The sequence below is a fragment of the Callorhinchus milii genome, unplaced genomic scaffold (genome assembly GCF_018977255.1).
Source record: "Callorhinchus milii isolate IMCB2004 unplaced genomic scaffold, IMCB_Cmil_1.0 Scaffold30, whole genome shotgun sequence".
Classification (NCBI taxonomy): Eukaryota; Metazoa; Chordata; class Chondrichthyes; order Chimaeriformes; family Callorhinchidae; genus Callorhinchus; species Callorhinchus milii.
The window spans coordinates 3248578-3268654 of NW_024704771.1; the positions used below are offsets into that span (position 1 = coordinate 3248578).

General features: G+C 49.6%; 1 protein-coding gene across 1 annotated transcript in view; it reads left to right on the forward strand.

Moving 5' to 3' along the window:
* LOC103189475 (complement C4-like) overlaps nucleotides 1-18116 on the forward strand; it is a 30215-nt gene extending 12099 nt beyond the window's left edge. Inside the window, exons 9-20 of the mRNA XM_042344863.1 lie at nucleotides 2019-2148; nucleotides 3233-3345; nucleotides 4950-5123; nucleotides 8259-8459; nucleotides 9330-9524; nucleotides 10246-10383; nucleotides 13181-13301; nucleotides 14050-14106; nucleotides 15434-15493; nucleotides 15921-16002; nucleotides 17073-17140; nucleotides 17567-18116. Coding sequence (XP_042200797.1) covers nucleotides 2019-2148; nucleotides 3233-3345; nucleotides 4950-5123; nucleotides 8259-8459; nucleotides 9330-9524; nucleotides 10246-10383; nucleotides 13181-13301; nucleotides 14050-14106; nucleotides 15434-15493; nucleotides 15921-16002; nucleotides 17073-17140; nucleotides 17567-17607 — 1380 coding nt within the window. The 3' untranslated portion in view covers nucleotides 17608-18116. The remainder of the gene's footprint in view (nucleotides 1-2018; nucleotides 2149-3232; nucleotides 3346-4949; nucleotides 5124-8258; nucleotides 8460-9329; nucleotides 9525-10245; nucleotides 10384-13180; nucleotides 13302-14049; nucleotides 14107-15433; nucleotides 15494-15920; nucleotides 16003-17072; nucleotides 17141-17566) is intronic.
* Nucleotides 18117-20077: the final 1961 nt, after the last annotated feature.

Genomic DNA, 20077 nt, shown 5'->3' on the forward strand with positions numbered 1-20077 from the left:
AGGTGCTGTCCCCATAATAATAATAATAATAATCCTTATATAATAATAATAATCCTTGCATTTGATATAGCGCTTTTCACGTCGGGAGGACGTCCCAAAGCGCTTCACAGAACACACTGTAAAGTGAATTGACTGTATATTTGTGGGCGAACGCGGCAGCCAATTGCGCACAGCAATGTCCCACAAACAGTCGTGGATTGAAAATGACCAATTTATTATTGTTTTTGGTTTTGGAGGGATTATTTATTAGGCTCTGTGTGGAGTAAGGAAACTTGCCCAAGGTTTCGCCCTCTGCCTGGAATTGAACTCAGGTCTCTCGCTTGCAAAGCGAATGCTCCAACCACTGAGCTACAGGACTCCATCTACCTGTTCAGGTGGATATTAAAGATCCCATGCGACTACTTGAAAAGAGAAAGAGGCTTCTCTCTCTTCTGGTGTCCTGGCCCAACACCACCCAAATAAAATTGGTCACCCACTCCATGGCTGTAGGACATCCTCATATAATCAAATTAATATTACTATTAATTATATAAATAATTATCATTCATAGAATATCACTTTATATTAATAATTAATGATAATCCTTTAATGTATTAACGATACTGTATTTTGATAGAATAATATAATGCGGGAGCCAATTGGCACACAGCAACCATGTGTGAAGTGACAAAGTGATTTAATCTGTCGGCCAGTACACCAGGAGACAATCTCCCTCCCTCCGCCCAACGTCTCCACAATGTGGTGCTCCCTTCCCCCCAGAATTGCACTGAGGTGGCGTCAGTCTGGACTATGAGCTCAGAATCCCCTACGTGGGCTTGAACCCACAACAACAACAACACCAAGATTATATTTGTACAGTGTCTTTCACATCGGGATGACTTCCCAAGGCGCTGGACCGAGTACAGCATTTCAGACCAGAGAAGGATCTTGAGGCGGGATTTGAAGGAGGCTAAGGAGGGGGTGAGGCGGAGTGACTGGGGAATGGAATTCCAGAGGTTGGGGGCAGAGTGGCTGAAGGCTCTGCTGCCAATGGTGGGGCGGGTGTGTCAGGGGACATGGAGCGGGCCAGAGCCGGCTCAGCAGAGGGAATGGGCGGGTTGGCAAGGGTTTAGGAGGTCGCAGAGGTAGGGTGGGGTGAGGCCATGGAGGGCTTTGTATGTGAGGTCCAGGATTTTGAACTGGATCCTCTGAAGGATACTGGAGTGGGCGAGAGTGGGGGAGATGGAAACACGGAGTTTGGTGCGGGAGAGGACATGGACTGCAGAGTTCTGGATTATCTGCAGCCTGTGGAGGGAGGAGTTGGGAAGGCCGACAAGCGGGGAGTTTGCATAGTTGAGCCTGGAGGTGATGAGGGCATAAACGAGAGTTTCAGCGCCTGAGGGGTGAGGTAGTGGCGGAGTCGGGCAATGTTACGGAGGTGAGGGAAGGCAGAGCGGGTCATGGCTTGAATGTGGGGGAGAAAAGACAGTTGAGGGTTGAACAAGACACCCGGGTTCCTGACTGACTTGGTGAGTTGAAGTGTGCAACCATGGAGGTTGATGCTGCCAGAACCTGAGGTGCTGAGGCACTGGCGTGAGCCGATCGGGAGGGCCTCAGTCTTGTTCACATTCAACTGTAGGAAATTTGCCCTCATCCAGGACTTGATGTCCAACTGCAGTCTGTCAGGACAGCAGTGGTCCTGGAGTTGAGGGTGGAGGCAGAAAGATAGAGTTGGGTGTCATCCGCATACATGTGGGAGTTGACCCCATGTCTGCGGATGATGTCACCAAGGGGGAGCATGTAGATATTAAAGAGGAGAGGGCCAAGGACAGAGCCCTGGGGGACGCCAGATGTGACAGTGCGGGGGCTGGAGGAGAAACCGTTAAGAGTTTAAACAAGTTAGAAACAACTTGCTGACTCAGAAGCGAGAGTGTGAGTGACTGGACCAGGTTGAAAACTGTAATTGTGAATCACTCAGAGTTGCGAGGGACAGTGTTTAATCATTGTTAGATACTGAATCGTTGTGTTCAACACTGCAGGTTAAAGATGGCAGATTGTCTGCTGAGTTAAAGATGCACCAACTGTCGACCAATATGAAGAAAATTGGGAGTTTGGACCAATTTAAAGACGGTTATCTGTACATCGCTGTAAAAACCTGGGGGGCTGAGGGTAAGTTAACTGAACTGCATTGGGTGTGCAATTTGCGGAGCAGTGTACGTGACAGTGTGTGAGACAAGGCTGGTGCTCACTACCTCACTGAGTAGCAGCACAGGTACGACGGGGAGAGAGCAGAGAATGGGATTAGAGTAGAGAGCTCCAGGGGGGGGGAGCAAACACGAGCACACACACGATGGGGAAAGGGCAGGGAATGGGAGTAGAGTAGAAGATAGCTTCAATGGGGAGCGAGCACTAGCAAAAACATGACGGGGAGATAGCAGGGAATGGGTTTAGAGTAGAGAGCTCCTGCATTCCGTTTGGGTTTCTATCTGTGGGGATGTTGAGGGAGAGGGAGGTGAGTGTCTGTACCACCTTCTCTCTTCTTTGTGTGTCCGCCTGGCTCAGTTGGTCACACACTTGCCTCTGAGTCAGAAATATTTGGGTTGAACCCCCCCTCCACCCCACCTCCCCACACATATTGTTTTGTCTGACACTAATTGGGGTATAGAGTGGAGAGCTCCAGTGGAGAGCGAGCGCAGCAGAGACATGACGGGGAGAGAGCAGGGATTGAGGTTGGAGTAAAGAGCTCCAGTGGGGTTCGAGCGTCAACACAGACATGATGGAGAGATAATTATTATTATTATTATTAGGTTATTATAATTACCGTGTGTCAACCCGTCTCAGTTGGTCGCACTTTTGCCACCGAGTCATAATCATCATCTAACCAATGCGGCAGTGCTGGAGGTGCCATCCTTCAGTTGAGAAGTTAAACACCGAAGCTCCATCAACATCACATTGTTCAGTTACACATTAAAGATCCTTTGGCACTGTGTGAAAAGAGAAGGGAGTGTTTCTCTCGCGGTGTCCTGACTAACAATTCCCACTCTCCCCCCCCACCACCAACAAAATCGGTCACTCACTCCATGGCTGTATGTGCGTAAATTGACTGCCGCATTCACCTACAAAACAAACACAGCCACCGCACTCTACAGTAAACCCATGAAGCCCTTTGGGGCATCCTCTCCATGTCAAAGGTGCTGTGCCAGATGTAAGGATGATTTGATCACTGTTGTCATTCTCTGGTGTTGACCTGTAGGTATTGTCACTGGCTCAGGGGAAATTCGAGTGCCTTTTGTCCGTTCGCCGTACGCCGTGAGACACTCAAAGAGCAAACAGTACTTCACACCGGGAGCTAGTTGCAGTGTGCAGGTACATCATGTTTTTTTTTTGTGTGTGTGTGTGCGCGCGCGTGCTATGTGCCGTGTCTCAGACTGTCTCAGGGTAGCCCTCTGGCCTTTGAGTCTGAAAGTTGCGGATTCAAACTCCCACTTTGGGACTTGGAATCACTTAGTCTAAGATGACACATATTGCAATGCTGAGGATGTGTTGCATTGTTGAAGTGCCGTCCTTCAGATGAGACTTTAAACCATTTGATCAGATGGATATTGAAGATCCTGCAGAATGGAGTTCCCAGGGCCCCAGTCAATACATCCCACAAATAAAATTGATCATTTGCTTCACGGCTGTTTATGGGGCATTGCTGTGTGCACTCCTAAGCACACAGTCACTACACTTTACAGTAAAATCATATGAAGTGATTTGCGATGTCCTTCCAACATGGAAGGTGCTCTACCAAACTCAACAATTATTTTTTATGGATGTGCATCAGAATGCGTGTGCGTGTCTTTCTGGGTGAGTGTCTGTGTGCACATTGGTACATCTGTGTGTGGGTGAGGACAAGTGTGTGCAAGAAGTATAACTAACTAACTAACAGTTCTGGGCACCGCACTTTAGGAAAGATGTTAGGGCATTGGAGAGGGTGCAAAGGAGGTTTACCAGGATGGTAGCAGGAATGAAGGACTTTAGTACTGAGGAGAGGTTAGCGAAACCAGGATTATTCTCCCTAGAGCAGAGAAGATTAAGAGCGGATTTAATAGAGGTTTTCAAGATCATGCGAGGATTTGATCGGTTGAACCGGGAAGAACTGTTTCCACTGGCGTGTGGGTCAGTAACCCGAGGACACCAATTTAAGATAGTTGTTAAAAGAAACAGAGGGGAGGTTAAGAAAAGAAATTTCACCCAGCGAGTTGTTCGGATCTGGAAGCTGATTCAGTAACAACGTTTAAGAGAGAAGTAGATGAGTATTTGGGGAGGACAAGATTGCAGGATTCTATGGAAAGAAAGCGGTCCAGTGGGATTGAGTTAGATTGCTCTTTTAGGAGCTGGCGCAGATTTGATGGGCCGAAGGGCCTCATTCTGTGTTGTATGATTCTATAACCTACTCTGTATCAAGAATTCCAATTAAATCTCTTAAATAATTAGTTCCAAAGTAGGTTTTGGTTGGCTCAATGCCTGGCTCAATCTCTTGCACTCTGCCCTCCGAGACAGGTTGTGGGTCCGAGTCTCACACATCAGGGAATCTGAGCTCACAGTCCAGGCTGATGCCCGAGCACAGCGCTGCGGAGAGAGAGAGAGAGAGAGAGAGAGATGAATTGTCAGAGATGCCGTCCGTTGGTTGAGACATTAACTCTCACTCAGAGTCTGTGCCCTGTTCAGGCGTAAAGATCGCGTGGTGCTATCAGTGTTTCTCTTCTGGTGACTGATAACATCACTCCCTTGCTTCACGACCATTTACGGGGACGTAGGTGTGTGCAAATAGCTGCTGTGTTGGCCCGCAAAACATACAGTCACTACACTTTACAGTAGCGTCCTGTGAAGTGCTGGACTACGTCTTATCGAGGAGAATGGTGCTGTGTAGAATAAGAGGGTTCTTCCTGTTCTCTATATTGACGAGCTATTGGGGTGTGTGACAGACATCACTCGTCTATCCCAATGGCACTTTGGCTCTTGGGACCCCTGTGACAGTGTCAGTAACTATCTCCGGAGAAGAAGTGACACAAGGAACGAGCGGGACAGAGAGTGACAGAAATGGAGATGTCAACTTTGACTTTGATGTCCCCAACGACGCTAAGAACATTACAATAATGGTATGAATTTTGTCCATCTGTAATCAGGGCTCCCTCTGCCTCCTCATCCTCTTTGACCTTTCTGCTGCCTTCGATTACCGTAGACCACTCTATCCTCCACCACCGGCTCTCCTCTCACCTGAAGCTTCATGTTTCTGTCCTTGAGTGGTTCAGATCCTACCCCTCACACTGTCTCCACTTCATTTCCAAAAACGACTTCTCCTCTTGCCCCCGCACCATCAACTGTCCTTTCGACCCCACGTCCATGCCATACCCCGCTCTGCCTTTCCCCAATTCCACAAAATCACACTGTTCCACCACTACCTCACCCCTCAGGCCGCTCACACCCTCATCCATGCATTCATCACATCTAGGCCTGACTACACAAACTCCCTGCTCGTCAACCTTCCCAAATCTTCCCTCCACAAGCTGCAGGTCATCTAGAACTCTGCAGCTTGTGTCCTCTCCTACACCGGGCTCCGTGACCCCATCACCACCACCCTCACCTGGTTTCACTGGCTCCCCATCCCCCAAAGCATAGAGTTCAAAATCCTCATCCTCACCTTCAAGGCTCTCCATGGCCTTACTTCTTCCTGCTTCTGCGACCTGCTGACCCCATATCAACCTGTCTCTTCCCTCTGACCAGCAGGCTGTGGCCTGCTCCATGTCCCCTGCCCGACCTGCCACACTATCGGTGGCCGGGCCTTCAGCCTTTTTTCCCCACACCCTTTGGAAATCCATCCCACATTCCCTTCGCTTGCTTCTTTCAACGCAAGTCTCAAAATCCTCCTCTCTGCCCTCCACCCTTCCGAATCCCTGACTGTCCAGCTTTGGATGTCTTGCCGACATGGAAGACGCTATCCAAATATAACTTTGAATTGTATTTTACAACCGTATACTTTCCCATTGAGAGCAAGGTCTGACAAGCTTTCCCATTGCTCGTCCAGTTCGGACCAGCGACCCTTCAAGGCTTTGGTCGCAGAGTTAACAGGAGCCAATTGACAAGAGTAAATGGATTACCTTCACTCCTGAAGTACTGGGGAATCACGCTCTGGGGCAAGAGAGAGATAGGGAGGGACTGTGAGAATGAGACAGAAGCAGAAAAAGTCAGGGATAATGTGTGTACAACATCAACAAGAAGATTGCATTTGTAAAGTGCCTTTCACGTCAGGAGGACGTCCCAAGGCACTGGACAGAGTACAGCATTTAAGATCCGAGCTGGGGTTGGGGTGTAAGAGAGGGGAGGCGAAGTGGGGTGGCCGATGGCATGGTCGAAGAGGAGGGTCTTGAGGCGAGACTTGAAGGAGGCTGAGGAGGTGTCGAGGCCGAGTGACTGGGGGATGGAATTCCAGGGTTGGGGGCAGAGTGGCTGAAGTCTCTCCTGCTAATGATGGGGCAGGTGGTCAGGAGATATGGAACAGGCCAGAGCCGGCTGAGCGGAGGGGACAGGCGGGTTGGTAGTGGGTTAGGAGGTCACAGAGGTAGGGGTGGGGTGAGACCATGGAGGGCTTTGTATGTGAGGACCAGGATCTTGAACTGGATCCTCTGAAGGAAGTTGACCTCATGTCTGCGGATGATGTCACCAAAGGGAGCATGTAGATACTAAAGAGGAGAGGGCCAAGGACAGAGTCCTGGGGGATGCCGGATGTGACAGTGCGGGGGCTGGAGGAGAAACCGTTAGAGGCAACAAAGTGGAGTCCAGAATGGAGGAGAGGGAGCTGTGGAAAAAGGAGAGTGAGGAGGGGAGATCGGTCGGTGAGGGCCAGAGGTGTAGTTTAGATGACACGAGGGCAGCGGAGAGGGAGAGGGAGGATTTTTTTTTTCCATGGATGGTGTGTAATGGTGGAGGGTTGGGAAGGGGTACTGAGGTGTTGAGGGAGATTAAGTGGTGGTTCGAGATGGCTTTATCGATGATGGTGATGTTCGAGACAGTGAGGCCCCGGGTGATCACTAGGCCGAGGGGGGGTGGGGGAGTGGATGAGGAGGGAGAGGTTGAGGGAAGAGAGGAGGGAGGAGAAGTCGGCAGAGATAGAGCAGGAGGGGATGAAGTGGAGGTTGAAGTCGCCTAAGATAAGAAGGCGTTCAGAGCAGAGGTGGAGGGAAGACAGGAGGGTGGAGATGTCTGAGAGGAATGTGGGGGAAGGCTTGGGGGGGGACGGTAAACAAGGAGAATTTTGAAGGAAAGCCTGGAGGGGTGGTAGAGGGTAAGGTGTTCAAAGGAGAGGAAGATTCCGGAGGAGTAAGGGGAAAGGCCGAGGGGAATCGGGAGATGAGAGCCACACCACCGCCACATCGATTAGGCCATGGGGTTTGGTGAAAGGTGTAACCTGGAGGTGTGGTCTCAACTAGTGGGAAGGTGTTGCCTGGGGTGACTCAGGTTTCGGTGAGGACGAGGATGTCGATATTTTCCTCGACAATGAGGTCATGAATTGTGAGGGACTTGTTGGTTAATGAGCGCACGTTCTGCAGACCAATGCGAAGGGGACAGTCAGTGATGGGAGTGTGGGGGGAAAGGTTGGCTCCCGTGAGCGAGGGCCGGTGGGCGTTGCGGCAAGAGTGGGGGGGGGGGGGAAGGGGCAGTCAGGGTGTGTGCTGTAGGACAGCCGACGGCATCTACCACGATGGGCACGACGGAGAGAGAGAGAGAGCGCTGGAGAGACGAGAGGCAGAGAAAAGAGCTCAAGAGAGACACGTGGAGAAAGAGAGCAGCAGCGGGAGTGATAACATCACATTCAAAAAATTACATTTCTATAGCGTCTGTCGCATCGGGAGGACATCCCAAAGCACTTTTGGAGAGACAGATATGGCCACGGAGGATTGGACTCCATTCTCACATTTCGTTGCCTGAAACATCATCTCGTAACCAGTTCAGCCCATTAGGAGAATCTCCTCAACTGCCCCCCCCCCCCCCACCCGCACTGAGCTTCCATTACTCCACCACCACCACACCACCTGCCCCCGTAAACTCTCCCTCCCCAAGACCCCGCTGACTCCTCCCGGTTGCCCCCTCGCTCTCGCCGCTGCTTACCCCATATACGCTGCCCCCAACCCCCCACACACCAAGAAGACACCATTCACATCAGCTCCGAGCCGTCCTCTCCACTGTATTAAATGGAAGGCTTGCTGTGTTGTTATTTTTGATGGATTGATTGACAGATGAAGGCTGGGGATAAACTGAGGGGGCAAGTGCAAACCAGAGAGGTGTGGACCATAGAGAAGAAGGACAACTCAATGAATGGGAACTATCTACACGTCAGTGTCCCTCACGTTAGGATTTACCCTGGAGACTCCCTGGTGGTGACTCTCGCAATGATCAGCCAAGTTCCCAGGAATGAGACTTACACGTTCTCTATCATGGTTAGTACAAAAAGATTCTAGCCCGGCTCGGCAAAGCTCAGTGTGTGTCAGCCCGGCTCTGTGTTTGTCAGCCCAGGTCAGTGTTTGTGTGTGTGTGTGTGTGTGTGTGTGTTAGCTTGGCTCAGCGTGTGTGTCAGTCCAGTTCTGCGTGTGTCAGCCCGGCTCGGCGTGTGTCAGCCCGGCTCGGCGTGTGTCAGCCCGGCTCGGCGTGTGTCAGCCCGGCTCGGCGTGTGTCAGCCCGGCTCGGGTGTGTCAGCCCGGCTCGGCGTGGGGGGGTGGGGGGGTGGGGGGGGGGGGGTGGGGGCGTGGGGGCGGGGGGGGGGGCGGGCGTGCGTCAGCCCGGCTCGGCGTGCGTCAGCCCGGCTCGGCGTGGGTCAGCCCGGCTCGGCGTGCGTCAGCCCGGCTCGGCGTGCGTCAGCCCGGCTCGGCGTGGGTCAGCCCGGCTCGGCGTGCGTCAGCCCGGCTCGGCGTGTGTCAGCCCGGCTCGGCGTGTGTCAGCCCGGCTCGGCACCTACAGTTCAGGCATTTGCTGTCTGACCTCCGAGTCAGGGGGTTGTGCATCAGAGACTCTGAGCTCACAATCCAGCCATATTGTTGGGGAGGTCCTCCTTCAGATGAGGCCCAAATCCATCTGTTGGAGGAGGAAGAGAAGGGAGTTTCTCTTCCGGTGCACTGCCAACAGGAAAACTTACTTGTTTGCTTCAGAGCTGTTTGAGGGGGCGTCACTGTGCACAAATGGGCTGCAGCGATCACCCATAAAACACAGTCACTACACTTCACAGTTGAATCACGTGAAGTGCATTGAAACATCCTCCCAATCTGAAAGGGGCCTTTTCGAACGCAAGGGTGATTAATTTTTCTTCTAACCAGGTTCTTAGCAGAGGGAAATTACTGCTATTTGAGAACGTTAATGGGGAATCGGAGACCAAGTTCCAAATCCATGTCACTCAGGAAATGGTCCCGGCACTCACCATCATCGCCTACTGCTTTACGCAGCAGGAGGGCCGGAGAGAGATCATGGCTGATTATGTGCACGTGGATGTGATGAGCTTCTGTCGGGAAGAGGTGAAGCCTAAATAATACAATAAATCGCGATTACACAGCGTCATCCTGTAGGCTAATGTCTGGTGGTGCTGAGATTGAGGAGGGGTTTAGACACTAAGAGGGTTGAGACGGAGGAGTAGAGACTGATCGAGATGGGTGGAACAGAAAGGGAAAGACTGCTAGAGAAAGGACGAGATGGAGGAGTAGACATATATAGAGAGGGGGTGAGACGGAGAGGAAAAGACTGGTCGAAAGCGGATGAAACGGAGGGGTGAAGACTGAGAGAGGGGGGGGACGAGATGGAGGGAGAGACTGATAAAGAGGGGGGTGAGACAGATGAGCAGAGACTGATAGAAGGGGTGAGTGTCAGAGGGGCAGAAACTAATTGGGTTAAAACAGGATGTGTCCCTTGAGAGAGAGAGTGCGCGTTCCATCAAAGATATGGGAGATTTCTATGAATATCAAAGGTGACATACTTTGCAACTTGCATTTGTATAGCTCCATTCACGTAGTGTCGTATCCCAGAGCGCTTCACAGTGGCAGAGTTTGATCCAGACCCGGGGAAGAGGGAGGATCAAAAAGGAAGGTCTTTAGGAGGGATTTGAAAATGGGGAAGAGGTGAGGGACATTGGGGCGACCTCTCTGGTTCTGAGATTCTTAAAAACGGTGATGGGTTTCTGTGTGTTTCCGTCACATACAAATGCCAAAGGTCGGTTCTCACATAATCATGTTTCATTTTCAGTTTAAAATTGACCCAGTGTTAAGTGAGGAGGCTATACATCTGTCAGTGTCCACCAAGAGGAACACTGAGGTCTATGTGCAGGCTGTGGATCCAAGGGACTCCGAGGAAACATCCAGGTTTGGTGAAATAACTGACCAGGTATCAGATTATTTCAGAACTTTCTACTCTAATGCTAATTCCTGCTACCACCCAATTGTATCTCCGCTGATGATCACTCCCCACTGGAGCTTTCTCCTGTAATGCTATTTCCTGCTATCACCATCGTGTCTGTGCTGCTGCACACTTTCCCAACCTGGACCTCTCTCCTATGGTTCCACTCTCTGCTCTCTCCGCATGGTTTCTGTGCTGGTGCTCGCTCCACACTGGAGCTCTCTACTCTAATCCCATTTCCTGCTCTCTCTCTCTCCCTATCGTGTCTGTGCTGGTGCTCACTCCCCCTACTGGAACTCTCCACTCTAACCCCATTCCCTACTAGCTCCCCATCACGCATCTGATGGTGCTCACTCCCCGTTGGAGCTCTCTGCTCCATTCCCATTCCCTCCTGGTCATTTGCTGGTACCTCGCCAGCTTGGCTCACTGGCAGAACTTGGAATCGGAGGTAATCTTGTGATGTGGCTTGGCAATTGGTTGGGAAGCAAGAAATAGAGAGTCGGCTACGTGGAATATTCCTTAATTGACAAGGTGTGACAAGTGCTGTTTCCCAGAGGTCTGGTCTGGGGACTCAGCTTTTATGTATGTATAAATGACTTGATGAAGGAATAGCATTTCATTTACAAATTTGCAGATGACACAACGAGGATCAAAACTCTGGTTGCTGGATCCAGTCCAGGGGATTGAAGTGGGGCAAGTGGTGCAAGTTTCAATGAGAGAGCATCCGGATGACAGCGATCGATCAAAATCATTAGATTTAGAGGTAGTTAGGAAAGGAAGGAAGAACAATCAAAGGTGGAGACGCACATCTGGAAGAGGCTCATTTCAATGAAGTGAAAAGGGATCTGGCCCAGGTGGATTAGAAACAAACATTGTTTGTGGGACACTGCTATATGCAATTAGTTGCTGGGTTTCGCCCACAAAAATGCACAGTAACTGTAACTGCAGTGTATCCTGTGAAGCGCTTTGAGATATCTCGAAGACTTAAGGCACGAGATCAAACGAAATGATATATATACATTGCAATTTGCAAGGCTGAGGTGGATAGATTTGTGTTAGGTAAGGATATCAAAGGACATGGGGCAAAGGCAGTTGGGTCATTTGGCGTTGAGGTACAGATCTGAGTGTTCATTCCATTGCTACAGTTTATCGCTGGAATTTTCACGTGTAGGTTGGATGCGTGGAATTCTCGGTTCGGTTTGGATAATCATAAACAGAGTGAACGGTTTCCGCATGTAATAATAATAATAATAATCCTTGCATTTGATATAGCGCTTTTCACGTCGGGAGGACGTCCCAAAGCGCTTCACAGAACACACTGTAAAGTGAATTGACTGTATATTTGTGGGCGAACGCGGCAGCCAATTGCGCACAGCGATGTCCCACAAACAGTCGTAGATTGAAAATGACCAATTTATTATTGTTTTTGGTTTTGGAGGGATTATTATTAGGCTCTGTGTGGAGTAAGGAAACTTGCCCGAGGTTTCGCCCTCTGCCTGGAATTGAACTCAGGTCTCTCACTTGCAAAGTGAGTGCTCTAACCACTGGGCTACAGGACTCCAAGATGTGTCAGCCACTCAGATACCAACCCCCCCTCCCTCCATCACTCGCTCCCCACTGGAGCTCGCCACTCTAATCCCATTCCCTGCTCTCTCCCCATCGCCTGTGCTGGTGGATCGCTCCCAACTGCAACTCTCTACACCAGTCCCATTCCCTGCTCTCTCCCTATTGTTTCTGTGTTGGTACTCACTGCCCCACTGTAGCTCTCTAATCCCATTCCCTGCTCTCTCTCCCCATCACGTCTATGCCGGTGCTCTCTCCAAACTGCAACTCCCTATTCCAATCCCATTTCCTGCTCTCTCTTTATTGTTTCTGTGCTGGTCCTCGCTATCCCACTGAAGCTTTCTACTCATCCCATTCCATGCTCTTTCCCCATCGTGTCTGTGCTGGTGTTCTGGAGGATGGGATTGGTGGACGACAGGGCTATCTTCCTCCAGATTGATCCTGGGACGTCATTTGCCCTGTCTGTGCTTCCATTAACTTTTGTTGCTGTAATGATCTTCGAGATGTCTACGCAACATAAAAGGTTGGAAGCTTCTGAGTCAGGAGGTTATGGGTTAAAGCCCCATGTTTGAGCTCACAGTTCAGGTAGACGCTCTTGCTCAGTATTCGGGGAATGCTGCATTGTCGGAGACACTATCCTTCAAATGAGAAGTTAAATCTCACTGCTCTCTGTCCTGTTTAAGAGGATGTTAAGGATCTCTGCGGTGCTGTTGCGTGGTAGGTCTGGAAAGAGAGGGTACTTTCTCTCCAGGTGTCTCCTGGTCGACTAGATAAAATCGCTCTCTTGCTTCACAGCTGTTTGCGGGTGGCACAGGATGCCATGTTTTTCCCCAAGCACTGTCCTGTGAAGCACTATGAGACATCCTTCTGACATGACAGATGTTGTCTAATTTAAGATAATAATAATAATAATCTCCACCGCGTGTTTCTGTGCTCAGTTGTCCTGCTAGAGAGAGGGGTAGACAGAGAGCAGACTTGTGTGGAGACTAAACCACCATGGACTGGTTGGCCCAGTGGCCTGTTTCCTCCGACAGACAGAGAGACACAAAGAGATAGACAGAGAGATGATAGACGAATAGAAAGACAGACAGAGAGATAGACAGAGAGAAAAAGACAGAGACAGGCAGAGGGATAGGCAGACAGACACAGGCACAGAGAGTGTGTGAGGATTTTGTTAATGCGTTGTTAATATAAATAAATGGTGGTTGTTTTGCTGTGGCAGATACTGGAATTTTTCCGTTTGACGGAGTCCTCAGCCAGCGGAGGCCCTGACGCAGGGCATGTCTTCCAGGCGGGTGGCCGTCGAGTGGTGTCTGACCTCCTCTCCTCCCCAGTGCTCCTCAGTGAGTCCACCTCACCTCACTGCTTCCAAAATCAAAATCCCCTCAAAATCACCGACTTCCTGGACACCGGTGCATTTAAATATTTAAGATAAAGAAGTGATTAATGTCTTGATCAACACTCTGTCTGCCTGTCTGTCTGCCTGTCTGTCCCTCGCTCTGTGTATCTGTATTGCTCTGTCTGACAATCCCCAAATCCTTGCATTTGATATAGCGTTTTTCAAAGTCTTCTCGACGTCTCGAAGCGCTCCACAGAATAAACCCCAAGGTGAATTGACTGTATATTTGTGGGCAAAAGGTGGCAGTCAATTGCGCACAGCAGCGTCCCACAAACAGTGGTGGTTTGAAGTGACCAATTTATTATCATTTTATTTTCTTGAGGGATTATTATTATCAGGAGTGTGGAGTAAGGTTACTTGCCGAGATTCCACCCTGCTGGGAATCGAACCCAGCTTCCTCGCTTGCAAAGTGAGCGCTCTAACCATTGAGCTGCAGTACCCCCGCCTTCCCCCCTTCCTGTCCTGCTCGTTCCACCATAAGAATTTCAGCCAATCTACACCTGCTCTTTGGAACTCCATCCCTCCAACTCACTCCCATCCTTGCCTTGTTCGAGCTCCGTCTCAAGACCTTCCTTTTTGACCACATTTCAGTCTTCTCGGGTGCCAAGCCAGGACTACACACCACCTTAGGGCATTGCCCCCTACGTGAAAGGCGATATGTAAATGTAAATTTGTATTATCTCTTACTTCAGAAACCAGCTGTTTGTTGAAACCAACTCAGAAAACAGGAAGACCTGTCAAAACACGAGGTAATTACAATAATTAATTTATCTTGCGGATTGTTGGCCAGGACATTCCCTTTTTCTTTTCTCCGACAGGACCTCAAAGTGAGAGGGAGGTGGATAGAGATTTGTGGAGGAATGGGATTTTTTTTGGGGGGGGGTCAACCGAGTGTCTTGACACATGCAGAAACCTGTCACCGTGCTTAAGAGTCTCCAAACCAAACTGAGAATTCCTTGCATCCCACCTAATCATGCAGATTCCAGAAACAGATTGTTGGAAAGGAATGTGCACCCTCTCCCTGGAGGGAGGCCTCCTGCTTGCCCAATTTCGGAAAGTATTAGGTGCAGGTCGACAGGAAACGAGGCTTGGAGACACAGAGTATGTGAGAACTGCGAGAGACTAACCCGCTAAAACCACAAAGCTTTCGGTCGATACCACTGTCTGGCAAGCTTTCCCACTGCTTCTCCAGCTAGGACTTCCCTACCAGTTAGGGTTTGGGCTTGTAGGGTTAACAGGAGCTGAGTGGATGATTCCCTCCTCCCTTTGACTGATTTACCACTCTCAAGTCCTGCCAATAAGTGAGGACTGTCATTAGCAGTGCCCTGGAATACTGAAGACCCTCCTGGCTCAGGACCTCAAGTCTTGGGGAGTGAAGGGATGGAATATAGTTTGAGAGTGGGATATATCAAGATTTTGAAAGTGAGGGAAATACACTGAAGTGCAAGAGGCAGATGGACAGAGATTTTGCTTTGTTTTCTGGGGGTCTGACACGTGGAAACCCTGTGATCAGCCTGGTTTCTGGTATGCACTGAAACCCATCACCATGATCAGCTGTGTCTCTGAGACATACATCAATTTGGCCAGTCGGGTGTGTGACACTTATGGAAACACATCACTGTGCTTAAGAGACTCCAAACCAGACTGAGTATCCCAAATGTGTATGTCACCTCCATATGGAAATCTGTGTCTGGGATGTCTGGAGGGACTTGCCTTGCTTACCTAACCCTGGAGATTGTGCAGTGTAGAGAGCCAAGGTGTTTATTGGGGCGGGGGAGGGGTGGGGGGAGGTTTGGGGGTTGAGGGGAGACCCCTGATATGTGCATTGGGATAACTGCTGAAGGTTAACCACCCAAAACCATATAGCTTGCCCCATTGAAAAAACTTTCTGGCAAGCTTGTCCAGCCAGGATATGACTGGCCCATTATGGAGAGGTATTTGTGGAATTAGGCATTGCGGGGAAAAGGTTGGGGAATGGGAGTAAAGATCTGCCATTTTCAACAACCCCAGGAAGCTAAGAACGTGCACTGAACCGAGTCACACCAATCTATGTGAAATTCCACCTGTCACTTTCAGACTGGTCAAGAGAGACATCCCCAAAGAGGGCGAAGAGGCAAATTGATTACAGTACTGAAAGTAAGTTTTATCTGAGTTTCTTGTGAAATAAGTTAAAGGAATAATTAACTCGGCAACTTTCACCTAGGAAAGATTTCTTTTTTAACCGTTCCTTTTGTAAATTCCCCTTTCTCCCAAGCCTCGGCGCTGTTAAGTGCTCCGAGATGCTGACCCTGTGATCGGCACTGTATACGTGCAAGTTGTTGTTGCTGTGAAGATCTTTAATAACTAACGGTTTAAGCAGCGCACAGAAGGGTAGTGAGGTTTAAGGTCTCATCTGATGCCTGGCTAATGCCCACCACACCAGGCTGACAAACGCTGAGCCAGGCTGACCTACACACCGAGCCAAGCTGACACACGCTGAACCAGGCTGAGAGTACGTGTGTTGCTGTGAGAGGTTGTGCTGTGGGAACTGGAGGGAACGCTCCATATTTGTACTTTATCCTAGTTCACGAGAATGATGTGCAGCCGATCCCTGACCACAAATGGATTTGGAATGTAAAAGCTCCCCCAGGAAAATCACAATACAGGTACCAGAGAGAGATGGGAGCAGAGACAAATGGGGGGAAGAGAGAGATGAGGGAGAGAGAGCGAGAGAGCGCGCGCGAGAGAGAGAGAGAGAGAGAGAGAGAGACAGGAGAAGAGATAGACCCAGGAAATAGAGAGAGACGGGGGAAGAAAAATGGGGGTACAAGCAAGAGAGACAGAAGGAGAGAGTAATGGGAAGGGAGGGAGAGAGAGGAGGAGAGGGATACAGAGACAGGGGAAGAGTGACGGGGCAGAGAGAATGAGAGTTGGGGGAGAGAAAGAAAGACACAAGAGCCAGGGATATTTGGAGGAAAAGTGAGAGACGAGAGAGTAAGTAAGGGGGAATATAATAATAATCCGTGTATTTGTCATCGTGCCTTATCACATCATTGAGACATCTCAAAACGCTTCACAGAATATAATGGAGTCCTGTAGCTCAGTGGTTAGAGCACTCACTTTGCAAGCGAGAGACCAGGGTTCGATTCCCGGCAGGATGAAACCTTGGGCAAGTTTCCTGCCTCCACACAGAGCCTAATGATAATCCCTCAAAAAAAAAATTGGTCATTTCAATCCACGACTGTTTGTGGGACACTGCTGTGCGCAATTGGCTGCCGCGTTCGCCCACAAATATACAGTCAATTCACTTTATAGTATATTCTGTGAAGCGCTTTGAGAAGTCGAGAAGACATGAAAAGCGCTATATCAAATGCGAGGATTATTATTACTGTGAAGTGGATTGACTCGTTTGTGGGCGAAATGAAAGAGAGATGGAGAAGGGGCAGGGGCGAGAGAGGGGGAGGGAAGAGGGGTAAGGGGAGAGAGAACGATGTGGGGTGAGATGGGAAATCGAGCGGAGAGACAGGGAAGAACACAAAGGGGAAAGTGACAGAGATGTAGGAAGGGAGGGGGCAGAGAGAGATGGGGAGAAGGAGGGGAGAGACAGAGAGAGAGACTCTGAGAGTTAGAGACAGAGCGAGATGGGGCGATGGAGGTGGGTGGGCTGTGTGGGGGTAGGAGAAAGCCAGTTGAGTGGGCTGTACAGTTGGAGCTCTGATGATTCTCTTTCTTTCAGGTTGATGTTTGACAGAGAGCCTCCAACCAGCATTGAATTCTGGGCAGTGACTTTCTCTCCGTCTTACGGTGAGCCGCGCGCACATTAACTCCAACGATCAGCCATGCTGTTCACTGGAACTCTGCTCACTACGATACCATGGGCGAGTGAGGGGTGGGGGGAGTGCGGTAGGCAGTGCCTCCTCCTGTGGGGGGGAGAGGGGGGGATTAGCTCGGTCTCCTCAGGCTGCGAGTCGGATTTGAGATGGATATGGGCCAAGAGGCGTGGGGGCAGGAAGATGACTGAAGGCGTGGTCAAAGGTCTTGAGATGGACCTTGAAGGAGGCGAGGGAAGGGGCAAGGCAGAGGGGCTGGGGTGGAACGGTGGCGATGCTCCGGTTCTGATCCCCGATTTGTTCAGCGCCTTTGGATGTCCTCCCAACGTGAAAAGCGCTTCACTAATGCAATTGTGTTGTTGCTGTTATTTTCTCCAAATGAGTTCTCTTTGTTTTCCAGGGGTGTGTGAAGTGGGACCAAAACTGATTGAATTCAGTTAGTAGGATCTGGATCTTCTGAAGTGTAAGAGGATGGATTTTCTGTCTGCAAACTGCTTCCAGCCTCTCCGAAATTATTTGCAATCCTTTACAATTTTTCAAACTTCTTTGTACTTCTTCGAAACCCTCCTCAAAAACCTCAAAATGGCTTCCAATGTCCCCTGCATTCCTCCTCTCCTCCCAACCTATTCCTTCTTCTCTCCTCCCAACCAAAGTGTCAGCTTGGCTCAGTGGTAATTCTCGGCGCTTAGTCAGAAGACTACCGGCTCAAACTCCCATGTCGAGCCTTGACCTCACATAGTCTAAGCTGACACTCCAATGTAGTGCACAAAAAATGCTGGCGGTGTGTTGCATTGTTGGAGGTACCGTCTTTCACATAAGATGTTAAACTGACTTCCTGTCTGCCTGTTCAGGTGGATATTAAGGATCCCGCAGCACTGTTTAAAAAGAGGAATTTCCCTCTCCCAGTGTCCTGGCCAGCAATCCCCCAAATAAAATTGCTCAATCATTTCATGGCTGTTTGTGGGGTATTGCTTTGCGCAAATTGACTGCCACATTCACCCATAAATACGCATTCACAATCACCTCACAAATATTTTCCAATCTCCTCCCAACATTTTCCACATCATTTACATGTTTTAGCATATTGCCTACACACATTTTCCCCATCTGTCTTTGCACTTGGCTTGCGCCTGGTGTGTCACATTTTTATGGTCAGCTGGGTACCTGACATGTATAAAAGTACATTACTATGCTTAAGATTATCCAAACCACACAGAGTTTTACATATATTACCAATGCATGGAATTCTCCTGTATCTGGAATGAAATACGAATGATCTATATCTCCCTGGAGGGGCGCACTCTGTTTACTTAATCCTGGAGAATATTAGACGCAGGTTGGCAAGAGCCAAGGCTCGGTGTGTGCTAGAACCAGGTGAACATATTCAAGACTGAGATAGATATGTTTCTTATTGCCAAAGGGATTAAGGGATACAGGGATAAGGCAGGGATAAGGGTTATGGTGTTAGCTGGAGTTAGATTAGAAGATCAGCCATGATTGAATGGCGGGGCAGAGGATCGAAGGGCCGAATGGCCTACTCCTGCTCCTACACGTTATGTTATGAAACCACATAGCTGTCTATACTTAGAGCACAGCCAGAAAAGCTTCCTGCTGCTTCCACAGCAAGGATTAACACATCAGGTCTTTGCCTTGCAGGGTTAATAAGAAATGTGTGAAATAAATGCAAACCATCAATGGACCGTTGCACACTTTAGCACAGTTTGCATATGATTAGCCCAAGGTTAGCACATGGACCTGGCATGATGTCTAACATGTTGGAGATTAGTACAGTACTCCTCTTCCTGTGTGTTCCAGGTCACGAGGCAGTCACACTGTGGGAAATTTGGGGTTTCAGAGTAAACATGCGCCTTTGAGCAGAATAATCCAGACACTGCGAAGTTGGTTGGGGTGGGGGGTGGGGGTGGGGGTGTGTTTAGATGAGTCAGGTGAAGTAAAGATATAGTGGTAATAAACCATTATGAAACTAGCTTGTGTCAGTCTGGCTTGTCTGTGAGTCAGAAAGGCATGAATTCGAGCCCCACATTTGAGACTCTGAGCTAACAGTCCAGCTGATGCTCCAGCACAGTGCAGGGGGGTGGGGGTGGGGGGAACGCAGAGAGTACCGCATTGTTGGAGATGCTGTCCTTTAACAAGGTTTTTAAGCTCATTCCCTGTGGGTGCCATGTTCATGTAGATGCAAAGATCTCTGCAGCCCTATCGGGATGAGGGGTAGAACAAGAGAAGGACATTTCGATGATGTTCCCGATGGTTATTGGGACAAACGATCATGCTTCATTCAAGTTGTGGGCGGAAATTATGCTTATGTGTGAGGATGTCTCTGTGTGTGCCTGTGTCTGCGCATGTTTGGGTATGTGAGCGTATGTGAGCGTGCACAGAAACCTGAATGGAGGGCCTGGTAAAGGGAGTGGTAGTAAAGGAAGGAGACCAGCTGGGTAGCGACAACTTTTTTCAAGGACCTTGAAGAGCAAAGGGAAGTTGGAAATGGGCCAGAAGTTAGAAAGCAGAGATGGGTCCAGGGAAGGTTTTTTTCAGGATGAGGGCTATTATGGGTGTTTTTAGGAGAATGGGAACGGTACCAGATGATCAGGAGAGGTTGATGGCATCTGAAAGTAGAGGGGCGAGGAGCTGGAGCTGGGAAATAAGGAGAGGTGGGGTTGGGGTCAAGGACGCAGGTGGTGGTTCATGCTGGATACGGCGTTGATGAAAGAGGAGGGAGAGACAGGTTCGAGGATGTAGAGGGAGGGATGTGTAGGGGTATCGCTACCTCTCTGCTTACCTCCAAACTCCAACTGCCTGCCCCCTACTAATAGACATCATGAACTCCCGTAAAAACAGCTATCATCACCCCCTCCCTAAAAACTAAGACATTCCCTTGACCCATCTCTCTTCT